Source organism: Trematomus bernacchii, unplaced genomic scaffold (assembly GCF_902827165.1).
Source record: "Trematomus bernacchii unplaced genomic scaffold, fTreBer1.1, whole genome shotgun sequence".
Classification (NCBI taxonomy): Eukaryota; Metazoa; Chordata; class Actinopteri; order Perciformes; family Nototheniidae; genus Trematomus; species Trematomus bernacchii.
The window spans coordinates 13,693,908-13,718,308 of record NW_022987593.1 but is presented as its reverse complement, the minus strand read 5'-3'; the positions used below and the strand labels follow the sequence as shown (position 1 = coordinate 13,718,308).

General features: G+C 41.6%; 3 protein-coding genes across 4 annotated transcripts in view; 2 read left to right on the top strand and 1 right to left on the bottom strand.

Moving 5' to 3' along the window:
* Nucleotides 1–24,401, top strand: part of LOC117481734 (E3 ubiquitin-protein ligase TRIM39-like) — a 937,572-nt gene that overhangs the window by 868,340 nt on the left and 44,831 nt on the right. The gene's annotated exons all lie outside the window — the stretch shown is intronic.
* LOC117481912 (mitochondrial import receptor subunit TOM20 homolog) lies at nucleotides 13,241–14,972 on the top strand. The gene is made up of 3 exons (XM_034129853.1): nucleotides 13,241–13,325; nucleotides 13,993–14,135; nucleotides 14,835–14,972. Exons 1-3 carry the CDS (start codon nucleotides 13,241–13,243, stop codon nucleotides 14,877–14,879), a joined length of 273 nt encoding a protein of 90 aa, XP_033985744.1. The 3' UTR covers nucleotides 14,880–14,972.
* The window catches only part of LOC117481747 (E3 ubiquitin-protein ligase TRIM39-like), a 30,751-nt gene continuing 21,422 nt past the window's right edge, over nucleotides 15,073–24,401 (bottom strand). The window contains exon 3 of one of the 2 annotated variants that reach the window (XM_034129625.1): nucleotides 15,073–16,761. In XM_034129625.1, the coding sequence (XP_033985516.1) occupies nucleotides 15,412–16,761 (1,350 nt within the window). In that variant the 3' untranslated portion in view covers nucleotides 15,073–15,411. Of the gene's footprint in view, nucleotides 16,762–23,055; nucleotides 23,505–24,401 lie in introns of those variants that run through there. The other variant, XR_004555802.1, reaches the window with a different exon arrangement.

Here is a 24,401-nt window from a genome sequence, read left to right as displayed (position 1 = left end):
CGGACCCATATCGCCTTACTGCCAGCCCACAGAGCTGTAATAATGGATATATTCAGTGGCGACTGGTCATTAGGGGCAGGTGGGGCACAGCCCCACCTAGTGTCAGCAGAAAGTATTACACATAATGAAAACAAAAAATGCAAAAAGATGCAAAAAAAGAAATAAAAAAATATATAAAATATATTTTAAGGTCATGTTTAATCATCTGATTCGTCTGTACATTGCTGTTTTAGTCTGTGTTCTTCTAATTAGTGTCTACAGTGCCGTTTTGAGCCATGTGGGACAAAACCTGATTCTGCCCCTCCCTCTCACTGTTTAAGTGAACGGTGACTGTAAAAACTACACTGCGCATGCTCAGAGTATTTTTCAATGGAATGTGTGTGGCAAAAAAAAAAAGGCCAAAGGGGCACGGAGCTGCCATCCCCACCATACGTCAGCTCACATTATTCAGAACTGATTGGCTGTAAATATGTCACGTGTGCAGTGCTGCGAAACGTCACGTGTAGTGTGAAGAGAAGACGAGAGAGCAGCATATAGTTAACATCACCAGCGATTAAAAATAAGTAAAAAACGGAAAGAAAATGAATGAAGTTGACCATTTACTGGAGCACACATTTGAGACACTTAGTCTCAGAGAGAAACTGGAGGTAAAGCGCCTCGGTGCCCACCATCCACCGGATTTCCAAATGGTCCAGACTGCGGGCAAAGTGAACCGCGGGTTTAATGCTGAGTGGTTTGCTAAAAAGAAATGGCTAACGGCGAGCATCCAGAAGAATTCCCTCTTTTGCTTTCCTTGCCTGCTTTTTGGTGAAGATCAAGGTACTTGGTCGAGGACAGGTTACAAGGACTTAAAAGTTGAACAAACCCCACACAGCTCAGTAAAGACTGTGAAATGTTGACTTTATTTGATCATTTCAGTAAAAACTAAACGTTCATATTTCTCTTTTTGATTATAATACTGATGAACGTTCAAAACAAAGCACTTTGGCAACTTACCACATACGTTTTAAAATGCTTAATAAGCACCGTAACTTTCATGATATCATTTCTCGTTCATAATCGGTTGTTTCCGTGAACGGCCGACTGTTGTGTGACAGCAAATGCCGCGGCAGCAAGGCATTGTGGGGCAGCATTTTCTCCTCTCCTTTCGGTTAGGGAGGTACAGTGGTTCCTAAGCTAAAGGAGGTTATAAAGGAAGTTTGAAACCTCCTTTCCTTTTAATTTAGAGAATTTGAACGGCACTTATCATGGCTGCCACTGAGGGACTTCCGGGTCATTTCACTCCGTTAGGAAGGTTCCTAAGCTAAATGGACTATTCGACCGCAACCCAAGACTTTAATGGCGCAGTTCCACTACAGCGCGGAGCTCGCTTTAAGCGTGCCGTGTCGTGCCGTACCCGTTTTTGGTTGCGCTTCCACTAGGCCTAGTTACGGCCCGGCCCGGCCCGGCCCGGCCCGGGCGACACTTTTTCACCTCTTTTCTGGCCCGACAAAATTGTGGTTCTATCGGGGCCAACAAACAGGGCTGAGTCGGGCTGAGTATGCTAAACTAGAGAGAGGAGCGCTGGCAAGAGGGGTACAACTACAACAAGATGGACATATTTGACCGTGATTTAATTGTAATACAAGTTTCAAAATGATGCCGAAGTAACAACATACTGATACCGGTTAGTAAAAACCATGAATTAATGCTTTGTCAAGTCTGCAGACAGACGGCAGGCGAAAAACCTTTTAAAATTCGTGTTTTTCTAGATGGAGATTGGCTAAGCTAACGCAGTATATGCTCCGACCGTCCACACTCACAACAACAGCCTATACAGACATAAATAAAGCAGCGACTGTATTCACCATGACACAGGCAATCTGTGGTGTGTACTTGTTTAACTTTTGTCGAGTTTCTGAACATATATAAGGAGCTGTGAGCTCTGAGTGCTAACAGCTAACGGCTGTGTTGTGTTTTCTGGAGTTCTCATTGAAGATGACGTCACGGCTCCGCCTACACTGCGTTACTATAGTAACTACCCCAGTTCCTAAACTGTAATGGAAGCGCAGCATGAAGTGAGTCGGCCCAACGCGGCCAAGCCGTACCGAGCCGTACCGAGCGTGGCCGAGGCCGACCGTTTAGTGGAACTGCGGCATAAGAGGGCGAGACCGAATCAAGACCGGAACCAGACTACTTTGAATCCAACACTACATGATACACTTACAATACCATGTGTAAGATACCATAGTCAATTTGATCTGAAAGATCCACATCATCATAAAAAGACACGTAAAATATAAATTAAACTTCATCATATTACAGCAAACCTGGCAACCCACTACGGCAGGAGTGTCAGTTAACATGGCAGCGGCTAGCGTTACTCCAAAAATAGTGAAGTTTGGATTCAAGGATTATGTTGTCGATGACGCTAATAAGAAGAGAACAGCGGTATGCAGGGTCTGCAGCATAACGATCAGTGACACGACCACCACAACATCCAACTTCATTCGTCACCACAAAAAAACCCACAGAGAAAGGTGCGTGAATGTGTTGTGTTAGCTAGAAAGCTAACGTTAAGTTTAAGCTACGTTAGACTTGGTTTCAAATCGATTAAGCATTGCAAAGAGAAGACAAAACGGTAAATTAACACTAGAACTGCCAAGGGATTCATTTTGACTAACCCTGATACTGACGGGCTGTCAGGAGAGGGAGAGAGAGAGAGAGGAAAAGAGATGCCTCGTTTATTTCCCCTGTGTTATTATCAGAAGTTACTGTAAACTGTTGAATAATATAGTTCATCTACTTTTAGTAGTTTGTTTAAATGTTTTAATTATGTTGTTTTTGTTTGTAGAAGTGCATCATTCCTTGATTTATTGTTAAATGAATCTGAACTTTTTTCTCTGACACACACACACACACACACACACACACACACACACACACACACACACACACACACACACACACACACACACACACACACACACACACACACACACACACACACACACACACACACACACACACACACACACACACACACACACACACACACACACACACACACACACACACACACACACACACACACACAACCACACACACACACACACACACACACACACACACACACACACACACCACACACACACACACACACACACACACACACACACACACACACACACACACACACACACACACACACACACACACACACACACCCCTTCACTGCAAGACCGTTTGAGTGTATGGTATAAACCAGTGCCATGTTAACAAACATTGCGGCGCATGAGGGCAAAGATTCGGAGTCACGTGAAGTCACGTTATTGGTTGAATTGAATTTAACGGGGCGTTTTACATCCAATCACATCCCCAGCAACAGCCTTGGTCTAGACCAGGGGTCGGCAACCTTTTTGATATGAAGTGCCATTTAAAAAAAAAAAAATTATCAGCGTGCCAACGATCGAGAATTATCAACGGGGGGGGGGGGGGGGGGGGGTGTTGAGGATGTTGAGGAGCTTGACGCTCGTGATCTATCAACAGGAGGGCGGGGGGGGCCTCGCTGCGGGGAAGCAGTGTGTGGACCTGTCAGCGCAACTTACATGATACCGAATTTAACAAACACATTTAAATAATTGGTTTAAACGGCATAATAATAAGGACGATCGTCCGTTCTGTGATTCTCCAGAACACACATGTTATGATATTAGGGTCATGCAGAGTGAGATGAGATCGCTGTCCCTTTAAGAGAGAGAGAGAGGGGTGTGGCGTGTGCATGTGTGGATGGTAGAGCGACAGTGAGGGAGCGTGTGCGTGTGAGTATGTTTCTGGAAGTGAAACGAGGCAGCAGAAAAACAGAGGTCTGTGATGTATTTTGTGAAACAGAAGAACAGCTAAATAAATGCAACGGCCTCTCAAGAAGAGCTCGCCTCTCTCCAGTCATTTAAGCTAAAGTGGGTTATTGAACCTGAAGCTCGTTGCTTCTGCCCTCCTCGACTACGGTCTGGGAGCCGACAGGAAAGTTCAACACACAGATGGCCAGTCCGCCCCTTTGTAGCATATTATTTCAATGAGAGATGAGCAGATCGCCACTGGGCTTTCAACTAAAGACACACACAGCCACGCAAAAACTGCAACATTTGTAAAGCTCCTTATGGGTACTGCAATTTGTGAAGTGCTTTCTTCCGTGGTGAAACGATCAGCACTGCACCACGGAGGAAAGCTGCAGAAAGTCACCTGGAGTTAAAGAGAGCGGGGCTGCGTTGCGTGCATGGCTTCCTTCTGCAGGTAACGGGGAGACGCGCTCTGGCGGCGGTCTCGTTCAGGATCCGAAAATACAATTTAAATATTTTGCACACTTATTCGACTTATTCCTAGTGTGCCACTGGCTACGGTGCCGCGTGCCAATGCTGGCACGCGTGCCAGGGGTTGCCGACCCCTGGTCTAGACTCTAGACCAGACCTGGGCATCGTACGGCCCCCGGGCCACATACGGCCCTTTGGTTGACTCTGACCGGCCCGTGTAAGGCTAATTGGAAATTACAAAATAAACATATTTTCTAACTTTACCTCATGCATGGACTAAAGCTGCATTGCTTTTATTTTGAAGTTGTTTTTTATTCACGTGCATAATGACGCAATACGTATATCAAGACGTGCACATTATTGGATCCTTGTCACAAGACGACTTTAGCCCTCAAAAAAATGTCCGCTAAAAAATGAAAGGTAGATGCTGAATGCAGGGTTTTCAACAAAAATTGGACTGCTAAATATTTATTTACTGAAGTCGGAGGTAAAACTGTGTGTTTAGTTTGCGGGGAGCAGATCGCCGTGTTTAAGGAGTACAATGTGAGTCGACATTACGAGACGAAACACGCGGAGAAATATAAAAACTTGACTGACGCTGAAAGGGCGCGGACATCGGAAGCTTTGCTAGCTAAGCTGCAAAAGCAGCAAGGCTTTTTTACCAAGCTTCACACATCCAGTGATGCAGCAACCATGACCAGCTTTGTGATATCCCACAAAATTGCTAAAAACAGTAAGCCGTTCTCGGAGGGGGAGTTTGTCAAAAGAGTGCTTGGTGGACTCTGCAGCACTAATATGCCCTGAAAAAAAAGCCGCATTTGAGCAAGTCCCGCTGTCCAGGCGAACCGTGACTAGAAGGATCGAGGACATTGCGGGGAATCTGGAGCTTCAGCTGCAACGTGAAGTGGCAAGTTACGACTTTTTCTCCTTGGCTTTGGACGAGAGCTGTGATGTCCGCGACACAGCCCAGTTACTCGTATTCGTCCGCGGGATAACACCGGACTTCAAGATTACGGAGGAGCTGGCAGCAATGCGGTCGATGAAAGGGACGACGACAGGGAGCGATCTGTTCACGGAGGTAAACGAGTGCATGGACACGCATACATATGTGAACAAACATTTTCAATTATGAAGTTTACGAATAGATCCAGGTATAGATCCTCTCTCACTGATGATCATCTGTCAGCTGTGCTTCGCATCTCCACCTCAGACATTCAACCTGACTTTGATGCACTCGTTAAAGCCCAGCAGAGACTAGATTTCTCTCACTGAACAAGAAAAGAGAACTTAAAAACACCAAATGAGGTGGTTAGACTACAAATGTTGGCATGTAAAGGCACCAACTAGCAGTGAACTGGGACACTTTCTTTGGAAGCCTTTTTCTCAAAATCACAGTTCAGTGATGTTTAGTGACAGTTCAATATGATGTATCTTGCTTAATATTTGGAGTACAAAGACAATATTGTGATGTCTTTAGAATGCTAAGAACCTCTTTCCAACAGTAAATGAAACTCAAAATGTGTTTGAGTGAATGTGACTGAAAATGTTCACTAATATGAGTCACAAATGGTGAAAAACGTTCATTTTGTTTACCATTGTTTTGGGAAATTTGATTTAATAAATGACATTTTTTTGTAAGGCAACCTCACTTTTTCATTGCTTAACTATAACATATACTCTTACCAGCTTGTCAAAACAATGCTATTTACTGCTTTTTATAAAGAAATACAATTAATATTATGCAGAATTGAGTTCAGCCTTTTGGCCCGGCCCTCCACAATATTTTCAGTTTCTCATGTGGCCCCATGGAAAAAATAATTGCCCACCCCTGCTCTAGACCATGGATGTATAATAAGAACGGTCTTGCCATAAAATCTCATGACCTATCGGTCCGAGACAAGACCGAGACCAAACGCAGTCGATTCCGAGACAAGACCAAGACCGGTCTCGAGTACTGCAACACTAGTTACAAGTTACTAAATCAGAATCAGAATACCTTTATTAGTCCCACAGAGGAGGGGCAATTTACAAAGTACTGAGAGCTGATACAAAGAGACTGTTTAAGCGCTTTAAAGTGGACTATATATCATATAAATGGTTATGTTGTTAGAGAAAAACAAGTTGGACGTAAAGGGTGGAGTTTTCGTCTGAGTAGAGCTGAAGTTTTGTGTTAATCCTGCTTGTTGAAAAGGTCAATATAATCAGCTGTACTCACCAGTGTTTGACAGAGACTCTGCTGTGTTGTTGAGAAAGATCTGATGAACTCAGTTTGTATTTTCTTTAGACAGAAACGGAGACTAGTCTCGACTGCAGTGTGGCTGCCTCTCTGACTAACTTAACTTTCGTTCTTCTTCTTCTTCTTCTCTTCGTTTTTGGCGGATTGCAAACAACTTAAAAGGTGCATACCGCCACCTACTGTACATGAGTATGAATCATCATATCATATCAACTCTTTAACCTATGATCTAATCAAAATAAATAAATAAATCAACAACAAAAACAAAACATGAAATAAATAAAATAAAAATCTATGTTCTTTCTTGACCTAATGTTAAATTCTTTTTCCTACCCCAGTTTCACTCAAGAATGTAAACAGTGCCTTTCTGGTAGCTCTCACTCCCTCTCCTTTTGTTCCCAAAATACCAACCACACTCCATTCCCTCTCTGCCTCTAAAACTTTAGCCTTTAGTTTTTCTCTTTCCGCTTTATATATGTCACAATGTATCAAGATATGTTCTACATCTTCTTTTACTCCACAGTTCCCACACTTGTCACTGTCACTTTTCCCCATGACATACAGCGTACCATTCAATGCTGTGTGATTTATTCTGAGCCTAGCTATCATGATTTCCTCCCTTCTGTTTCTTTCTTTATAAATATTAATTGTGATTGTCTTTTGAACTTTGTGATACTCTTTGCCTCTCTGGTCTTTCTCCCACCTTTTCTGCCAGATCTCCATCCCTTTCTTCTTAATGACTGCTTTTCCTTCTCCTTCTCCAAGTTGAACTGTAATGTTATTTCCTTTTGTAGTGCACTTTTTGCTCATTTATCAGCACACTCGTTCCCTTTCACCCCCTCATGCAGGCGCCCAGCAGAACTGCAGATCCATACCGCCTCTGTGAAGTCTTGACAGGCTGTGGTTAAGTTCTATGAGAATGTCTTCTCTGACAGTTGTTGTTGACTGTATGCTTTTTAATATGGACAATGAATCTGTGCATATCACCACCCTATCTGGTCTGACCTCTTCAACCCACTGTAATCCTATTATTACTGCCAGCATTTCTGCTGCGTATACTGATAGTTGATCAGACGCTCTTTTTGAGATCGATATTTTAAATTCTGGGATGTATATACCAACTCCAACACACTCTTCCTTGTTCTTAGAACCATCTGTGTACATTTGTAGGCAATTGTAATACTTTTCATTCAGATACATACTTGTTTTAATTCCCACTTCATTTACTTGCCACTCTTTTTTCCTTTCTACGATACTCACATATGTTAGCTTCTGGGAAAAGCCATGGGGGAACACGGCTAAATGGGCTTGCTTTGGCAAACGTGATGGTCTTCACTCCACATGCCCTCGTTCTCTCCTTACTCGTCCAGCCAAACCCACGTCCCTGGAATTTTGCATATTCCCAGCAATCCTGTAGTATTCTGTTTGTGATATTTTCCTCTCCACTTCCTTGTAGCCTGACCCAGTATGACAGAGCAAGTTTCTCTCTTCTGATCTCCAGAGGTGTCTCTCCTGCTTCTATCAGAACTGCATTGATAGGGGATGACTTTATCGCTCCAATACACAGCTGCAATGCTTTATATTGTATTCTATCAATTTTTAAAAGCGATGTTTTTGCTGCTGTTCCATACACTATACAACCATAGTCTATTGTGGACCTCATAATTGATCTGTATATGTCTATTAATGCTTGTTTGTCTGCGCCCCAGTTGCATCCAGATACAGCTCGCAATAAATTTAATACTTTTTTGCATTTTGTTTCCACTTGATTAATATGCATTTTCCATGTGTATTTGCTATCAAACCACAGTCCTAGGTATTTGAACTCATTCACCTTTGTCATTGGACGGTCATATAGTGTTAGCTGTTGGCCATCAATCTTGCGTTTATTTGTAAATACCATGTAGCATGACTTGCTTTCTGACATTTTGAATCTCCAGTTATATGACCACCTCTCCACTTTTTTAATCGCTGTAGCTATATTCTCCATTACGTATGGGGCATTTCTTCCCCTCATCCAAATAGCCCCATCATCTGCGTATAGAGCCGATTGGATGCATGTGTCTAAGCATGTCAATATATCATTAATCATGATGTTAAATAATATCTGACTGACTGCACTCCCTTGGGGAATACCATTTTCTATTTCTAAATAATTGGAAATATCTGCTCCAACCTTTACTCTAAATGTCCTGTCTGTTAAAAAGGCCCTTACCCAATTGTACATACTCCCTCCAATACCCATTCTACTCAATTTGATCAGTAACCCATCCCTCCACATGAGTCATACGCCTTTGCAATGTCAAAGTACACTATTGCCATTATCTCTTTCATTTTCAATGTTTTTTCCACATCATTACTCACTCTTACTAAAGCATCTATTGTGGACCGCCCTTTACGAAATCCGCTCTGAAAACTACTCAGCAGCCCTTTCTGCTCCAGTACATGTGAGAGCCTACGGACAATGATCTTTTCCATCCATTTACATAGGTGTGATGTAAGAGCTATTGGTCTGTAGTTACTAGGGTTAGCTGTATCTTTCCCTGGCTTATTGAATGGTAGCACGACTGCTGTTTTCCACAAACTTGGCATATCTCCTTCTCTCCAGATTTTATTGAAAAGACTCAGCACCATTGTCATAGTTTCCATAGGCAACTGTTTAAACATAGCATAACATAGCTGGTCTTGTCCTGGGGCTGTATAACCTGTACCTTGTAAGGCTATTTTGAGTTCTGACATTGTAAATTCCACATCAAGAGCTGACCTATTATCCTGTCTCTTCTCCTTCACGTTTTCATTCTCTGCTAGTAACTGCTGTTTTTGCTGCCTATGAATATCACTGAGATGTTCCCCGCTATGTACTGCTGCAAGTGTCCTTCCTAACATGTCTGCCTTCTCTTTATCTGTCACTGCCAGCCTCTCCCCATCAACCAAAGCTGGAATTGTAATGGATTTCCTTTTCCCACTCATCCGCTTAAACATGGACCAGACATCACCTAATTTTACTCCTCTGCCAATGGTAGAACAAAATTCTCTCCATGTTCTTTTTTTTGTGTATTTGATTGTCCTTCGAGCAGCTGCCCTTTTCCTTTGCAACTCTATAACATTATTTTGTGTAATGTTTTTCTTTAATTCTCTAAATGCATTATTTCGCTCTTTAATAGCCCTGCTGCATTCCTCATTCCACCATGGCACCACTTTCTTCCTACCCTTGGTTGTTGTTTTGGGTATACTGTTCTCTGCTGCATTTAGAATATGTTGCGTTATTTGGCTTGTAATGACCTCTATGCTTCCCTCTGATGTTAGCAGGTGTACCGACTCCTCACACCATATCCTAAATTTCCCCCAATCAGCTTTAGCAAAGCACCACCTGGTTATTGCACGTCCTTCCTGTATATATACATTAGTATTCATTTTAGTAAGCACTGGATAATGGTCACTTCCTACTGTGGAGTTATTCAAAACAAACTATTCGCATGTATGAACCAAACAGTTTGACACTAATGTCAGATCCAGGCATGAGACTTTCCCCCTGTGTACATCTACTCTTGTGCCATGTCCATCATTAAGGCATACTAGTGTTCTTTCCTCCAGCATTTCTTCCACTATATTTCCGTTACTGTCTGCATGGTTGCTGCCCCATAGACTGTTGTGTGCATTGAAATCACCACACCAAACTTCCTTCCTATGTTTATTGCCTGCTATTTCTTTAAATATATCAGTGGTTAGATTTTTACATGGGTTGTATAAATTGATTATCCTAATGTTATCTTGTTTCCTAGGGTTGCAGATTTCCACTATAATACACTCTATATCATCAGGAGATTGCACCTCCCTATATGCCACACCATCTTTGAGAAACGTGGCACACCCTCCACCATTTTGATTATTATCTCTATCATGCCTTATACAGCTAAATCCTGGAATGACAAAGTCTAATTGAGGTCGTAACCAGGTTTCTTGCACACATATTACCTCAGGGACTACCTCTAGATCATATATATATTTCTTGAATTCTTGACCATTAGCTATGAGGCTTCTTGCGTTCCACTGTAGTATGTGCAGCACCATGATTAAGGATCTAACCCTCATCCTGGTTTTCATTTTCCCCAGCTACATTTATAGTTAGCATTGCATGTATCTGATCTGCTTTAATATCTTTCATGTCAAGGAATTTTCCAGCTGCCTCCACAATGGCTTTGATTCTATCACTTTTCTTTTTTAACTGCAATGCAACATTTACAGTATGGCATATAAATACCACAAAATTCACCTTTTTCACTCCTAAAACATCATCATCCTCTTTACTCTTGGTGGCGCTGTGGGGTTGGATTTGAAGATTACTTTTTGGTGTGTTCCTGACATTTTGTATTGTAATGCTCTGCTCCATTCCACTAGGGGTCTTATTGATTGTTACTGTCCCCCTTACTTTCTTTATTGCTTCTGCGTATGAAACTTTGTTTGTAATCTTAACTCTCTGCACCTCTCCGGCCTCTCTCTGCACTTCACAACCTCCAAACGCAGCACTGTGATCTCCTCCGCAGTTACAACATTTAACCTTTGCATCCTTTTCACATTTACCATACTCATGTTTTCCTCCGCATCTCGCACACCTTAGCTGTCCTTTACACTGCTGCGCTGTGTGCCCCATTCGTTGACATGCGTAGCACCTGAGAGGTTTGGGGATGTACTCCCTAACCATGAAGTTCAAATATCCCATTTGTACTGCCTTAGGTAAGATTCTCTCAAACTGAATGAGAACTGATAATGTTTCTTTGAGTGTACCATCCCGTTTGCTTTTAAGCCTTGTGACTTCCACTATTTTGCCTCCTTTTAATTCACTTTTCACATCTTCCATTGACATGTCCAATGGTACTCCTGAGATTACTCCTCTCAGTTTTGCCATTGCTCCTTGAACATGCGCCTTCATTTTCTCCCCATTCAGTGAGTTCATTCCCAGAATCTTTTCCTGCTGCTGTTTGTTATTGGCATGTATCAATACCCGCTTATTGTTCATGAATTTAGCAAATTTAATTTTTCCAATCTCTTTTTCAATTGCTTTGGTAAGTTTAATCGGGTGGTAGTGCCCACCATCCTGATTGAATTCTATTACCACTTTCCACTCGTGTTCTATTTCTTTATTCAACATTGCTTGGCTGTCATTTTGACTGACTCTTGATTTTTTGTTTTGCTTAGCCTCGTCTGCTTCACCCGACCAATCCGACCAACTTCGAGCTCTTACTGAACTATCTCTTTGTCTCAAAGATCTTTTCTTCTTCGCAGCTTTGGATATCATCCATTCCATATTGTTTCTTTGGCTACCATCTGAGCTGGTTGACATGATGAAACACTCAATGTACAGTTTAAGCAAATCCGCCAAAATAACAGTCCAATGCTACCGTTTCTGTATGTATCCGAATTTCCGATTCTCTGTGAACTTTCTGCCACGCGTCTCCAACTTCACTTCCTTCTTCCGGCCGCCGCGCACGTCCTTAACTTTCGTTTCCTGAGTGTGACGTGTAAGCTCTCCTCTTTCCACTGTAGCTCCTCCTCTCACTGCAGCTGGTTTGTTCCCTCCCTCTGATCAACAAGGTTTTCTCTGATAGTTAGGGAGCAAAGTTTCTGCTTCACAGGTGTGTCACGCTGTTTCTTATCTTCATTATGATCAAGTTTTACTTAAATCAGAAGAGTTCAGTTACATTTATTGGACACACATGTCAGTAAAATGTAATGGATGACATAATCCACATCCATACAACAAGTACAATATGTATCCACTCTAAATCAGAAATCTATATACAATCAAATAAACTAAAGGCCTTTTAGACATTGAATATGTAACATTAGTGGTCATGATAACAAGGAAGAAGAGTGTTTTCTCTCAGGCAGCATCCCTTATGGATCATTATGGCATTTTGTTGCCTGAATTAAAGCAATCATATTATCCTGTTCTCACTTTTTCCTCGTGAGATATTGGGTCTCGATTGATGAGGTTGTTGCCTAATGCTGAAACATAACAACATGTTAAATGTCCTCATTAAGCTAAGAAATAAAGAGACAGTAGAGAATGATATCCCCCAGTGATTAAACCACTTAAATCAAGGTTACTTTACATTTTAAAGGAGCAGTTAAAGCCTTGAACAAAATAAAAATCTTGCTGTTTAACAGGAAGTTGTTAAATCCATTTCTTGGTGAATCATCTGTGGTTTTTAATTTGTATTTCTTTGTGTCTCTGTCGCAGGAAGGAGAAAGCAGCAGGTAGCCACAGACCGGGCGGGCATGGCAAAGGTGAGCACAAACAGTCCTTATCGTGTTGTAACGCTTCCTCTTATCTCCTGTCAATCATTTACAGTGTGCTTCATAGTAAGAGGAAAATTGTTAAGTTGCAAAATATATACAAATATTTCTTAGTTTCTCAAATATATGAAACATTTTACCTGAGGAAATCTCTGTGCAAACATCTCTGTATATTATTTACCATATTATTGTTGTTGTTGTTGTTGTTATATCACTGATATTTAGTTTTTCTCTTTGAAACTTATAAATTCAAGAATTCCATATTCCATTCAGATTATGTACCAACATTAATTATTATTATTATTGTAGTTATTATTATTGTAGTTATTATTGTTATTAGTAGTAGTATGATAATACAATTATTATTATTATTATTATTATTGTATTAGAAAAAATATATTATTGAATTATTATTATTATGTATATAATACATAATACCGCTGAGGCGGTGCAGAAGTTCTTCCTGGAGGAGATCCAGCTGGGGGAGGAGCTGCTGGCTCAGGGTAACACACACACACACACACACACACACACACACACACACACACACACACACACACACACACACACACACACACACACACACACACACACACACACACACACACACACACCTCCATACACACACCTCCACGCACGCACACACAGCTATTGGCTAGCGCTCCAACACATCGTACATGAAAGGCTAAGGGGCGGGACATCTCTTAGCGTTTGACCAATCACAGCAGAGCCAGCCAGCTAACCAATCAGAGCAGACTGGGCTCTGGTTTCAGACAGAGGGTGAAAAGAGGCTTTTTGAACATTAAAGCATGGAGACATGTCCCAGTAGAGACACTACATACTGATATGAACCTGAATATGAGCACAAAATGGCCCCTTTAATAACAATGTTGAGATACTTGTACTTGAGGTAGTTGTACTTAAGTAATACTTTAGTATTTTTAGTTTTGTTTTACAAAGTGTTACTCTTTAAATAACAAAAACACATTAACTTACATCATATGATGCAGTACTGTAATGGCTCCATAATGACAAACTACAACTTTGGAAAAAACATTATGCTGATAATACTTGTTACTTAATTAACATTTTGAATGCATGACTATTTTTAGGCTGGCTTATTAAGTGAAGTGTCTGAGTACTTCCCTCACCTCTGTCTCCTCTCCACAGGAGACTATGAGAAAGGCGTGGACCACCTGACCAACGCCATCGCAGTGTGTGGGCAGCCCCAGCAGCTGCTGCAGGTGTTGCAGCAGACTCTGCCTCCACCCGTCTTCCAGATGCTGCTCACCAAACTGCCCAGCATCAGCCAGGTAGCACAACTCTTACACAAAGTCAAACTGCTGCTGTTGCACCAGGTATCACATGTTGCTGCTGAGATAAGGTGCTTTGTAGGCAATAATTTGAGCTGTGCAGTTTATTTTCTTAGGTTTCATCAATTAAAAGAAAAAGGAATAATGTTCTTACATCTTCTCTTGCCTTGGTAACAAATATATATTTTATTTCTCCACATGTCTACCAATAAACACCAAATCCCCCGTTTCCACCTTCAATCGAAAACATAAACAAATACTCTACATTAATTAATTAAAATGACACTAAATACAAATTAAATGTGATATTTTATATGTTTAACTATTAAATACTACAAAATTATAAATGGCTCCAACACTGTTTTTGGATCTCCATTAATCTTCCTGTTCTCAAAGCATTACAACATTTTTAAATTCAGACAGTTTTAAATAACACAAGGAAAAATAAAAAAGCCAATATGGAGAACAGGAGAGAGAAACTCCCTATGGAGGAAACTTTGGGATTTTAGCCTCACAAGACCATTTACATGCACTAAAACCTATAGAACACACTACAGGAGAGACATACTTCCACCACTAATTAAACTTAAAAAAAAAAATCTGTATAAAATATAAAACAAAAACACTTCCCTGACTCTCCATCTTCATCCTGATTGGTTACTTCCTCTCTGTTAACGCTTGTTGTTTCCTGTCCTTCAGCGTATCGTGAGTGCACAGAGTCTGAGCGAGGACGATATAGAATGAGAGGATCGAAAGGAAACAACCCTTCCTCATCTTCAATCTCCTCCTCTTCCTCATGTGGACCCCTCCTCTCATGGCGACCTGCCAAAGCCTCGGCCTCCATCACTCCGGCCGACGTCCATCACTTCCCATCGACGTGTCCTCTAGGGAATTAGTTTTTTATTCCAGCTTTAACCATGACAGTAGCGTCTGTTTGTTTTTTTTACTTAAATTACCCGTTTTGGGGTATGAAGAGTTTCCTTATCATAACTGCCAGAGAATTAAAAGCGCCCGTCCCCACTCCACCACGGTTAATGATAAACTGGACTGGGTGGTGGTGTCGCTCACATCATGTTTCAGGTTTACACTGATTACTGCTATGAGAATATCAGTGGTAGAAAGTTACAGAAATCTTCTCTCTGCTCCACAAAGTATTTATTGTTGTTGTTATCAGTCGTCTTTCTGTTCAGTCTCCACTTGGAAACACTTGCAAAAAAAAGGTTCCCTTGAATGAAAAATAAATCAACACATGAAATGGGATGACTGATTAATTGACTCAGACAGGAGAGATGATCAGAGGTGCACAGTTTTTGCTATGAAAAAAACCAGGGTTGAAGTATGGGTAGAGGTTCTCAGTGAAGGAGCAGCCAGTAAAGGAGTAGATCAGAGCTGCAGCATCTACGTCATAAAAGGAGACCAGACCCTCCTCATAATCCACAAACACCCCCACCTTCTGAGGCTGAGACTTCAGAGAGAGACGGACTGGAGGATCATCAAGAGCTTTGTACTCATTTCCATTTCTCCATATAGACCAGTTACCGCACCGAGGGCTCAGTCGGATTCGTCCCTTCCTGTTAATCGACTCTCTGACCACTCCTAATTCCCATCCAGTCTTCCCTTTAACTTGAACCTCGTAGTAAAATGTTCCTGAAGAGAAACTCTGCTTTGCTAGGACGCAAACACAAACAGAAAATCTTTCTGGATTGTCTGGGAGATCCTTCTTTACCTTAACAGGACGTGCGTGTTTTTCATCAGGAGACAGGATGATTTCAGGATTTGCTGTGTCAGGATCAAAAGTGACCTCCACTGCATACCTCTGGACCCTCTTCAGCTCCGCCTCCTGCTGCTTCTTCATTACTAAACTTAGTGAGTCTTTCAACTCAGCCACAGCTCTCCTCACACTGCCCTCATATGATGGATGAAAGCTGACATTTGTCCAGTTCTTGGTGGGTGGTCGGTGTTGGATTTTTAGGGACTGGACACCTTGGAGAAAATTAAGGTGATCATCACAGTGTGATAGACGCTTTATCTCAGCGCTTCTCTTTTTCAGCTTAGAGATTTCTTGCTCTAGGTCTTTGATGAAAGTCTTGGCCTGTCCTTCTGTTGTTTTCTGCTTCATTCTAACCGTGTCAATAAGTTGGTTCAGTCCTCTCTCAACAGACTCCATCAGAGCAGTTAAGACTTGAACACCTTCTGTTATCTCTCTGTCTGCATCTTTTTCACTCAAGTCAACTGATTCTTTGAACTCCTTGATCTTCTTTCTTCTTGTATGGATCATCTGCTGAGATTCAGCATTTGCCTTCACCATCGCTGCCTTCTTTTCATCATATTCTTGTTTGAGAGGAACCACATCATGCATCTTGTGGTCTGAAACATGGCAGAGCATGCAGACACATGTCTGGTCGGTCTTACAGAACAACTCCAGAGGTTTATCGTGCTTCGGACACATCCTGTCTTCCAAGTTCTCCACAGGGTCGATCAGCTGATGTCTTTTCAGGCCTGACTTTGTCAGATGAGGCTCCAGGTGAGTCTCACAGTAGGAGGTCAGACACACCAGGCAGGACTTCAGGGCCTTCAGTTTGGTTTCAGTGCAGACGTCACAGGGAACTTCTCCTGGTTTGAAGACTTGATGCTCTGAGCTGCTGCTAGCTTCCTGTTTAGCTTCCTGTTTAGCTTCCTCTATGAACTGAGCAACCGTTTCAGAAAGTAAAGTGTTGACTCTCAAACCAGGTCTTATGGTAAACGCCTCCATACACATGGGACACTGGCACTTGTCACCTATATCCCAGTGTTCAGTAATACAGTCTTTGCAGAAATTGTGTCCACATGGTATAGTGACTGGAACAGTGAACAAATCCAGACAGAGGGAGCAGAGAAACTGATCTTCAGATAGCAGACAGCTAGCCATATCTGCACATTGAAAACAAAAGTAGACATAGATGTGTTATATACAGACATCTTGCTAATTGAATGCACATGTAGGAATTTTTTTACCACTTAAAATAAAAGCTAAAAAATCAGAAAACTATATTTAAAGAAGATTGGTGATTGGCTTTCCAGATACCTGAATAGATGAATAAGTGTAGTATTGAATCCAGTGTATTGAATCAGGGCATCCCCAACATCAGGGTATAATTATTTGAGTCTGACTCACACTGGTAGAGTTAATTTAAAAAAAATAGAAATTAACCGGCTGCTCAATTTTTAGCTGTTGCTTTGACCATTGCAATTTGAATGCCCTCCATGTTAACTCTTAAATTATTTATGTAAGTTAATGTGCATTGTGATTAAAATCAAACGATAGTATATGTAAGGGTTAATGTAATTGTAAATAATTGTCACTAAAAAGTTCATTAAGAACTCAGGAGTGAGCCGGTTTCAATTGCTGCCCATCAGCTGCAGAGAGTTAACTAATTAAAGGGGCGTGGCCCCACTGCTGTGACAACTCAGCAATCAGGACTGGTGTCCATTTTAGGCAGCACTTAGTCAGCACTTAGTCAGAAGACTGACAAAGACAAAGGAGTCCTGTTGGAGTCACGAGGGAGGCAAAGAGGCGGCAAATCCTACTTTTACTTTATCCTTTTTTACTTTTACTTATCGCTCATGTTTTTTGTTTTTTGTCCCCTCTTGCTAAGACGTGTATATTCTCCATTCCTGTTCATGTGTCCTCTCGCAATTATTACTGGCCCCGTGCATCTCGTAATCGTTTAAACCAGCCTGCTCTCGTCTATCCCACATGCTCCACTGAGATCCAACATCTAGTTACAGACGGCCTGTGGGACTGCCAGTCAGCTGTTCCTAAGGCTGACTTCATCTCTTGCTACGCCTCCCTGCAGTCTCTGGATTTCCTTGCTCTCACTGAGACCTGGATTACACCATCCAACACATCCACCCCAGCAGCTCTCTCCACAGCATATTCCTTCACCCATACACCCAGACCCACTGGCAGAGGAGGTGACACTGGTCTCCTGCTCTCTCCCAAATGGAGCTTTTCTCTCTACCAACTACCAAACTTCTCTCCTTCCACCTTTGAATTCCATGCCGTCACAGTAACCCATCCTATACAATTAACCACTGTTGTTCTCTACCGTCCACCAGGCGCCTTGGGGGACTTCTTGGAGGAATTAGATCATCTCCTCTCACACATCCCTGAAACTGGCCCTCCCACTGTACTTCTCGGAGACTTCAACCTCCAGACAGAAAAGATATCTGAACTAATATTTATTTTTAACCGCCTTTGCTTTCTCACTGTCTCCATCCCCACCAACTCATAAAGCTGGCAATGTCCTTGATCTCATATTCTCAAGGAACTACTTCTAACCTCTCTGTAAACCGGCTTTACACCTCGGATCTCTTTTTCATATCATACTCTACCCCTTTCCAAACATAACAAACTAATCTCTTCTAATTCTGCACCTGTCCGCCGTAACCTTCGTTCCCTCTCCCCCTCTACTCTTACCTCATCGGTGCTCTCAGCCCTCCCTTCCTCTGACTCGTTTCAACTCCTGCCTCCAAACTCTGCTGCAGAAACTTTCCTCTCTACTCTTTCATCCTCTCTGGACTGTCTCTGTCCTCTCACATCTCGGCAGACTCGTCAGTCCCCTCCTGCTCCCTGGCTGAATGACGCACTGCGTGCTAATAGAACCATTCTTACAGCAGCAGAGCGGAAATGGTGGAAATCCAAACACCCTGATAACCTCCTAACCTATCAGGCTCTCCTCTCCTCTTTCTCATCTTCGATCTCTCAGGCAAAAAGCACTTTCTTTCAAGATAAGATCCAATCTTCCTATTCCAATCCCAAAAAACTATTCTCTATCTTCTCCACCCTCTTTGACCCCCCCCCCCCCAGAGCCCCTTCCCCCTCCTCCCTTCTTCCAAGCGACTTTGTTAACTACTTTGAAAAAAAAGGTTGATGATATTCGCTCTTCTTTTTCCGACTCACCATTGCTCACTGCTGGGTCACCAGACCCACCGTTCACCCACACACTAACCTCCTTTTCCCCTCTCTCTCCAAGTGAGGTTCTTACCCTCATTACCTCTGCCCGTCCTACCACCTGTCCTCTGGACCCTATCCCCTCAAACCTCTTTCAGACTATCGCTCCTGATATTCTACCATTTCTCAACCATCTCATCAACACTTCTCTAACTTCTGGTCACTTTCCAAACAGTCTCAAGGAGGCAAGAGTAAACCCTCTCCTAAAGAAACCCACTCAACCCGTCCGATGTTATAAACTACAGGCCTGTCTCTCTCCTCCCATTCCTGTCTAAAACACTAGAACGCGCTGTCTTTAAACAACTCTCCTGTTATCTCCATCAGAACAACCTTCTTGATCCGCACCAGTCTGGTTTCAAGGCAGGTCACTCCACAGAAACTGCTCTCCTCGCTGTCTCTGAGGAACTGCACACGGCTAAAGCAGCCTCCCTCTCCTCTGTCATCATCCTGTTGGACCTGTCTGCTGCATTCGACACGGTGAATCATCAGATCCTGCATCACACTGTCCAAGAATTTGGAGTTTCAGGCTCTGCACTTTCCTTCCTCACCTCCTACCTCAAAGACCACACCTACAGGGTAACTTGGAAAGGGTCCGAGACCGACCCTTGGCAATTATCTACAGGGGTCCCTCAGGGCTCTGTCCTCGGTCCCCTCCTCTTCTCTCTGTACACAAACTCGCTCGGATCAGTCATTAGCCCGCATGGTTTTTCATACCACTGCTAAGCTGACGACACCCAATTAATTCTGTCCTTTCCCCGCTCAGAGACCCAGGTTGTCGAACACATCTCTGCTTGTCTAGCTGACATCTCTCAGTGGATGTCTGCTCACCACCTCAAGCTCAACCTTGACAAGACTGAACTGCTTTTTCTTCCGGGAAAAGATTGTCCCACTCTTGACCTAACAATCAACATCGGCCCCTCTGTTGTTTCCCCGACTCAGACTGCAAGGAATCTGGGTGTGACCCTAGATAACAAACTGTCCTTCACTGCAAACATCGCTACTACAACCCGCTGCTGCAGATACACTCTTTACAACATCAGGAGGATACATCCCCTCCTGACCCAGAAAGCGACGCAACTTCTGGTCCAGGCTCTCGTCATCTCACGCCTAGACTACTACAACTCCCTCCTGGCTGTTCTACCTGCATGTGCCATCCGACCTCTGCAGCTCATCCAGAATGCAGCGGCTCATCTGGTCTTCAACCTTCCTAAATTCTCCCACACCACACCGCTCCTCCGCTCCCTTCACTGGCTTCCAGTAACTGCTAGAATCCACTTCAAGACACTGGTACTTGCGTACCATGCTGTGAATGGTTCTGGTCCTTCCTACATCCAGGACATGGTTAAACTGTACACCCCAGCACGTGCACTCCGCTCTGCATCAGCCAAACGGCTCGCTGCACCCGCACTGCGAGGGGGACCCAAGTTCCCATCAGCAAAAACACGTCGGTTTGCTATCCTGGCTCCAAAATTGTGAAATGAGCTCCCCATTGACATCAGGACAGTAGAAAGCTTACATATCTTCCGGCGCAGACTGAAAACTCATCTCTTTCGACTCCACTTCGAGCAATAAAAAAAAAAAATGATAATAATAATAAAACAAATAAAATAAAAAGCACTAATATACTAACTAAGCATTTATATACTAATAAAGGACTGGCTTATCTAAAGCCAGTTGAGTAGCACTTACTGTAAAATGGTTTGGCTCTATGAAACCTGATGTACTTATATGATTCTGTTTTCTTCAAGTTTGTATCTTCTTGGTCGAATGCACTTACTGTATTGTAAGTCGCTTTGGATACAAGGGTCAGCTAAATGAAATGTAATGTAATATGTACTGTAGTGCTGTAGTTATGGCACTACATATACTATGCCAACTAGCCAAGTTTAAAATACAAAAATGTAAGCCTGATTCTGTTCCTCCTAAATGTTGACTGTTGTAGGGACAAAATAAATTGCCAATGGTGCATAACCAAGCTAAAGACAAACATATATGGTGTAAATATTTGTAGACTAAACAGGCCGAATCTCACTCAGCGAGTCCAACATCTTCCAGCATCAACAGTCTTCAAATGCCAACTGCTGCCATAGAGAAGACCCCACCCTGAGTCCTGAAGCTTATTTGTACCTTTAGGAGAGTGTGTCCAATATGTCTGACATATCCCATACAAATCTAATCGTTTTTAAAATGTTATACTTTTGATTACATTCAACATTTGCACAAAAGGTGGAGCAAGATTGTCTTCAAACTAAAAAATACAGTTAGAGTTAAATATTGACAGCTCTACTCACCCTTGTAGCAGAGACCCTGATAGTTGAGTAAGAGCTGACGACTGGATGAGTTTAATATTAATTTATAGAGAAACAGAATTGTCTCCACTGTCGAAACACTACTGCAAAACTTGCAGACCTTGAGTTTGATTTAAGGATTATGATATGTTGCCCTTCCAGTTTTGCCCCGCCTCTTACTGCAGCTCTTTTGGTTTGGTTTTATCTTCCTCATGTTTAGACATTATTAAAGTGACATACACATTTTCCCTGGCTTAAAAGCGAAAGGGGATACTGTTCCAGTTTATATTTGACGTTTTAATATGTGAATCTCTGATTCCAATGTGTGTACTGGTTATTCAAAAACAAACAAGGAAACTGTTTACCGATTCAAATCACAGACCAGTTTAGTGGACTTGTATTGTTACAGGTCTACGTGTTGCAGGGAGCTTTGATCGTCTGGTCATTTCCTGTCCCCACATTTGGACCAATTAACAAAAAGCTTTGCCAACTAGATGAGTACAAACTACAAATACAACACAATACAATACAATACAAATACAAATACAAACTCTGCGTCTGATAATCGCTAATGATACATAACCAATGCAATGTGTGCTTATTGAAAGTAGGACGAAACACATGTTGTAATACTGTTTGCAGTCTACACAGGCCTAAACTTCCTTTATTGTTCAGACATCTCCAAACAAACCAGTTGTTAAATGTCAGTGAACTGATGCCAAAGTGAATGCCCCACCCAGAGGCTGAGTTTCCACAGAGGAAAGTTGTCTGATGGCTGCATCAATCAAAATTCATAGGCTATAGTATATTATTTATTCAGACAGAGGAGAATCAAAATATTATGTTGGGTAACACTTTATATTAAGGTACACACATTCACCATCAACTAGTTCTTAATTAACATGCATATTAGCAGTGTATTGGCTCTTTATTAGTCATTATAAAACACTTATTAATGTCTTATTCTACATGATCATATTCTACAAGTAATAAGCCATTAGTTGAGAGTGTTTCCTCAATAACCCTCTAATTAGTGCTTATTTATTGCAAGTAAGGAAGTTGTTGTACATGAGTTTTGGTCTTAATATGCTCTGCTCAATATTTGACTTCCTGGCTGTTGCTGACGGCTGTTTGTCCCGCAGATCCCCGGCTAAACAGGCCGAAACTCGCTCAGCCAGTCCAACATCTACCAGCATCAACAGTCTTCAAATACCAACTGCTGCCATAGAAAAAGCCCCACCCTGAGTCCTGAAGCTTATTTGTACCTTTAGATTTAGATTTATGATCGATAGATTTATGAACATTTTAAAAGTAGGGTAGACATGTGGAGATTATCCAACTGAACAAAACGTTTAAGTCAAACTGTTATATCCTTAAAAAATGTAATTAAATCAAACCTAATTTTTCCTCATATGAGTTGTTGGCATAAATACTTGTATAATACTAAACTCTGTAGTTAGTTACTTCATTGTAAAGAGTAGTTTTTGTGTTATAGTGACTGCCTTCACTCATAAAAGTGAATGCTACCTCACTGATATCAGTTTGCTCTACAGCCAATATCCAATCACTGATAGTGGAAACAAACATTTCATCCAACAAGCTCTTCACACAAAAAGCCATCAACTTATTATTTTTTTAATGTGAATTAGCCTCAGGAAATGTGTCATGAAATACAAATGATGTGTAAACCAGGCCTTCCTGTTCAGTGTTTAGTGCTCGAGTCCCTGCTTTCTCAGACCAAACATCTAGTTTATTTTACTGTTTTCTGAACTCACAATCACATATTTACAGATGTCTTTGATTCATACGCCATTTTACCAGTAATCAATATAAAACCTGGCATGTAAATATACAAGTTAACAGTTATTAACCAAACCATTTTAAACACAAATGAGGATTTATCATATTATTTAGCTTCATTTTACTTTTTCTAGCAGTATAACTATTACACATATTTTATTAAGTACACAGTAGAGGCACGTAATAAGCCTTTCTCTTTAACAAAGCTTTATAACAATTGATTATAAAACATTTAATGTTATTATCAATTCTAACTAGCTTGACAAATTTGGTGTCATTAGAAACAACCTTTTTTTTTTTAAAGTTACAATAAATATTTGTAGCTTTATCAAACGTTCATAGATATTCTCCACATGTGTTACGATAAAGTGTTGAAGAGATCATGATTTGATTGTTGAATAGATTAAATCATCCACTTATGTGTTGTATACAGAATCTAAACCATATGTAAATCAGTCACCACAGTAAACTTATCTTGTAGAAAATACTCTAAATATCGATGTTTGTTTCCTTGAATGAAAACAAATCAACACATGAAATAAGATGAGTGATAAGCTGACTCTGACAGGAGAGATGATCAGAGGGGCAGAGTTTTTACGGCCACATTTAACACGTCTATACAGGCCTAAAACTTCCTTTATCGTTCAGACATCTCCAAACAAACCAGTTGTTAAATGTCAGTGAACTGATGCCAAAGTGAATGCCCCACCCTGAGGCTGAGTTTCCACAGAGGAAAGTTGTCTGATGGCTGCATCAATCAAAATTCATAGGCTATAGTATATTATTTATTCAGACAGAGGAGAATCGACATATTATGTTGGGTAACACTTTATATTAAGGTACACACATTCACCATCAACTAGTTCTTAATTAACATGCATATTAGCAGTATATTGGCTCTTTATTAGTCATTATAAAACACTTATTAATGCCTTATTCTACATGACCATATTCTACAAGTAATAGGCCATTAGTTGAGAGTGTTTCCTCAATAACCCTCTAATTAGTGCTTATTTATTGCAAGTAAGGAAGTTGTTGTACATGAGTTTTGGTCTTAATATGCTCTGCTCAATATTTGACTTCCTGTTGCTGACGGCTGTTTGTCCCGCAGCTCCCCGGCTAAACAGGCCGAAACTCGCTCAGCCAGTCCAACATCTACCAGCATCAACAGTCTTCAAATGCCAA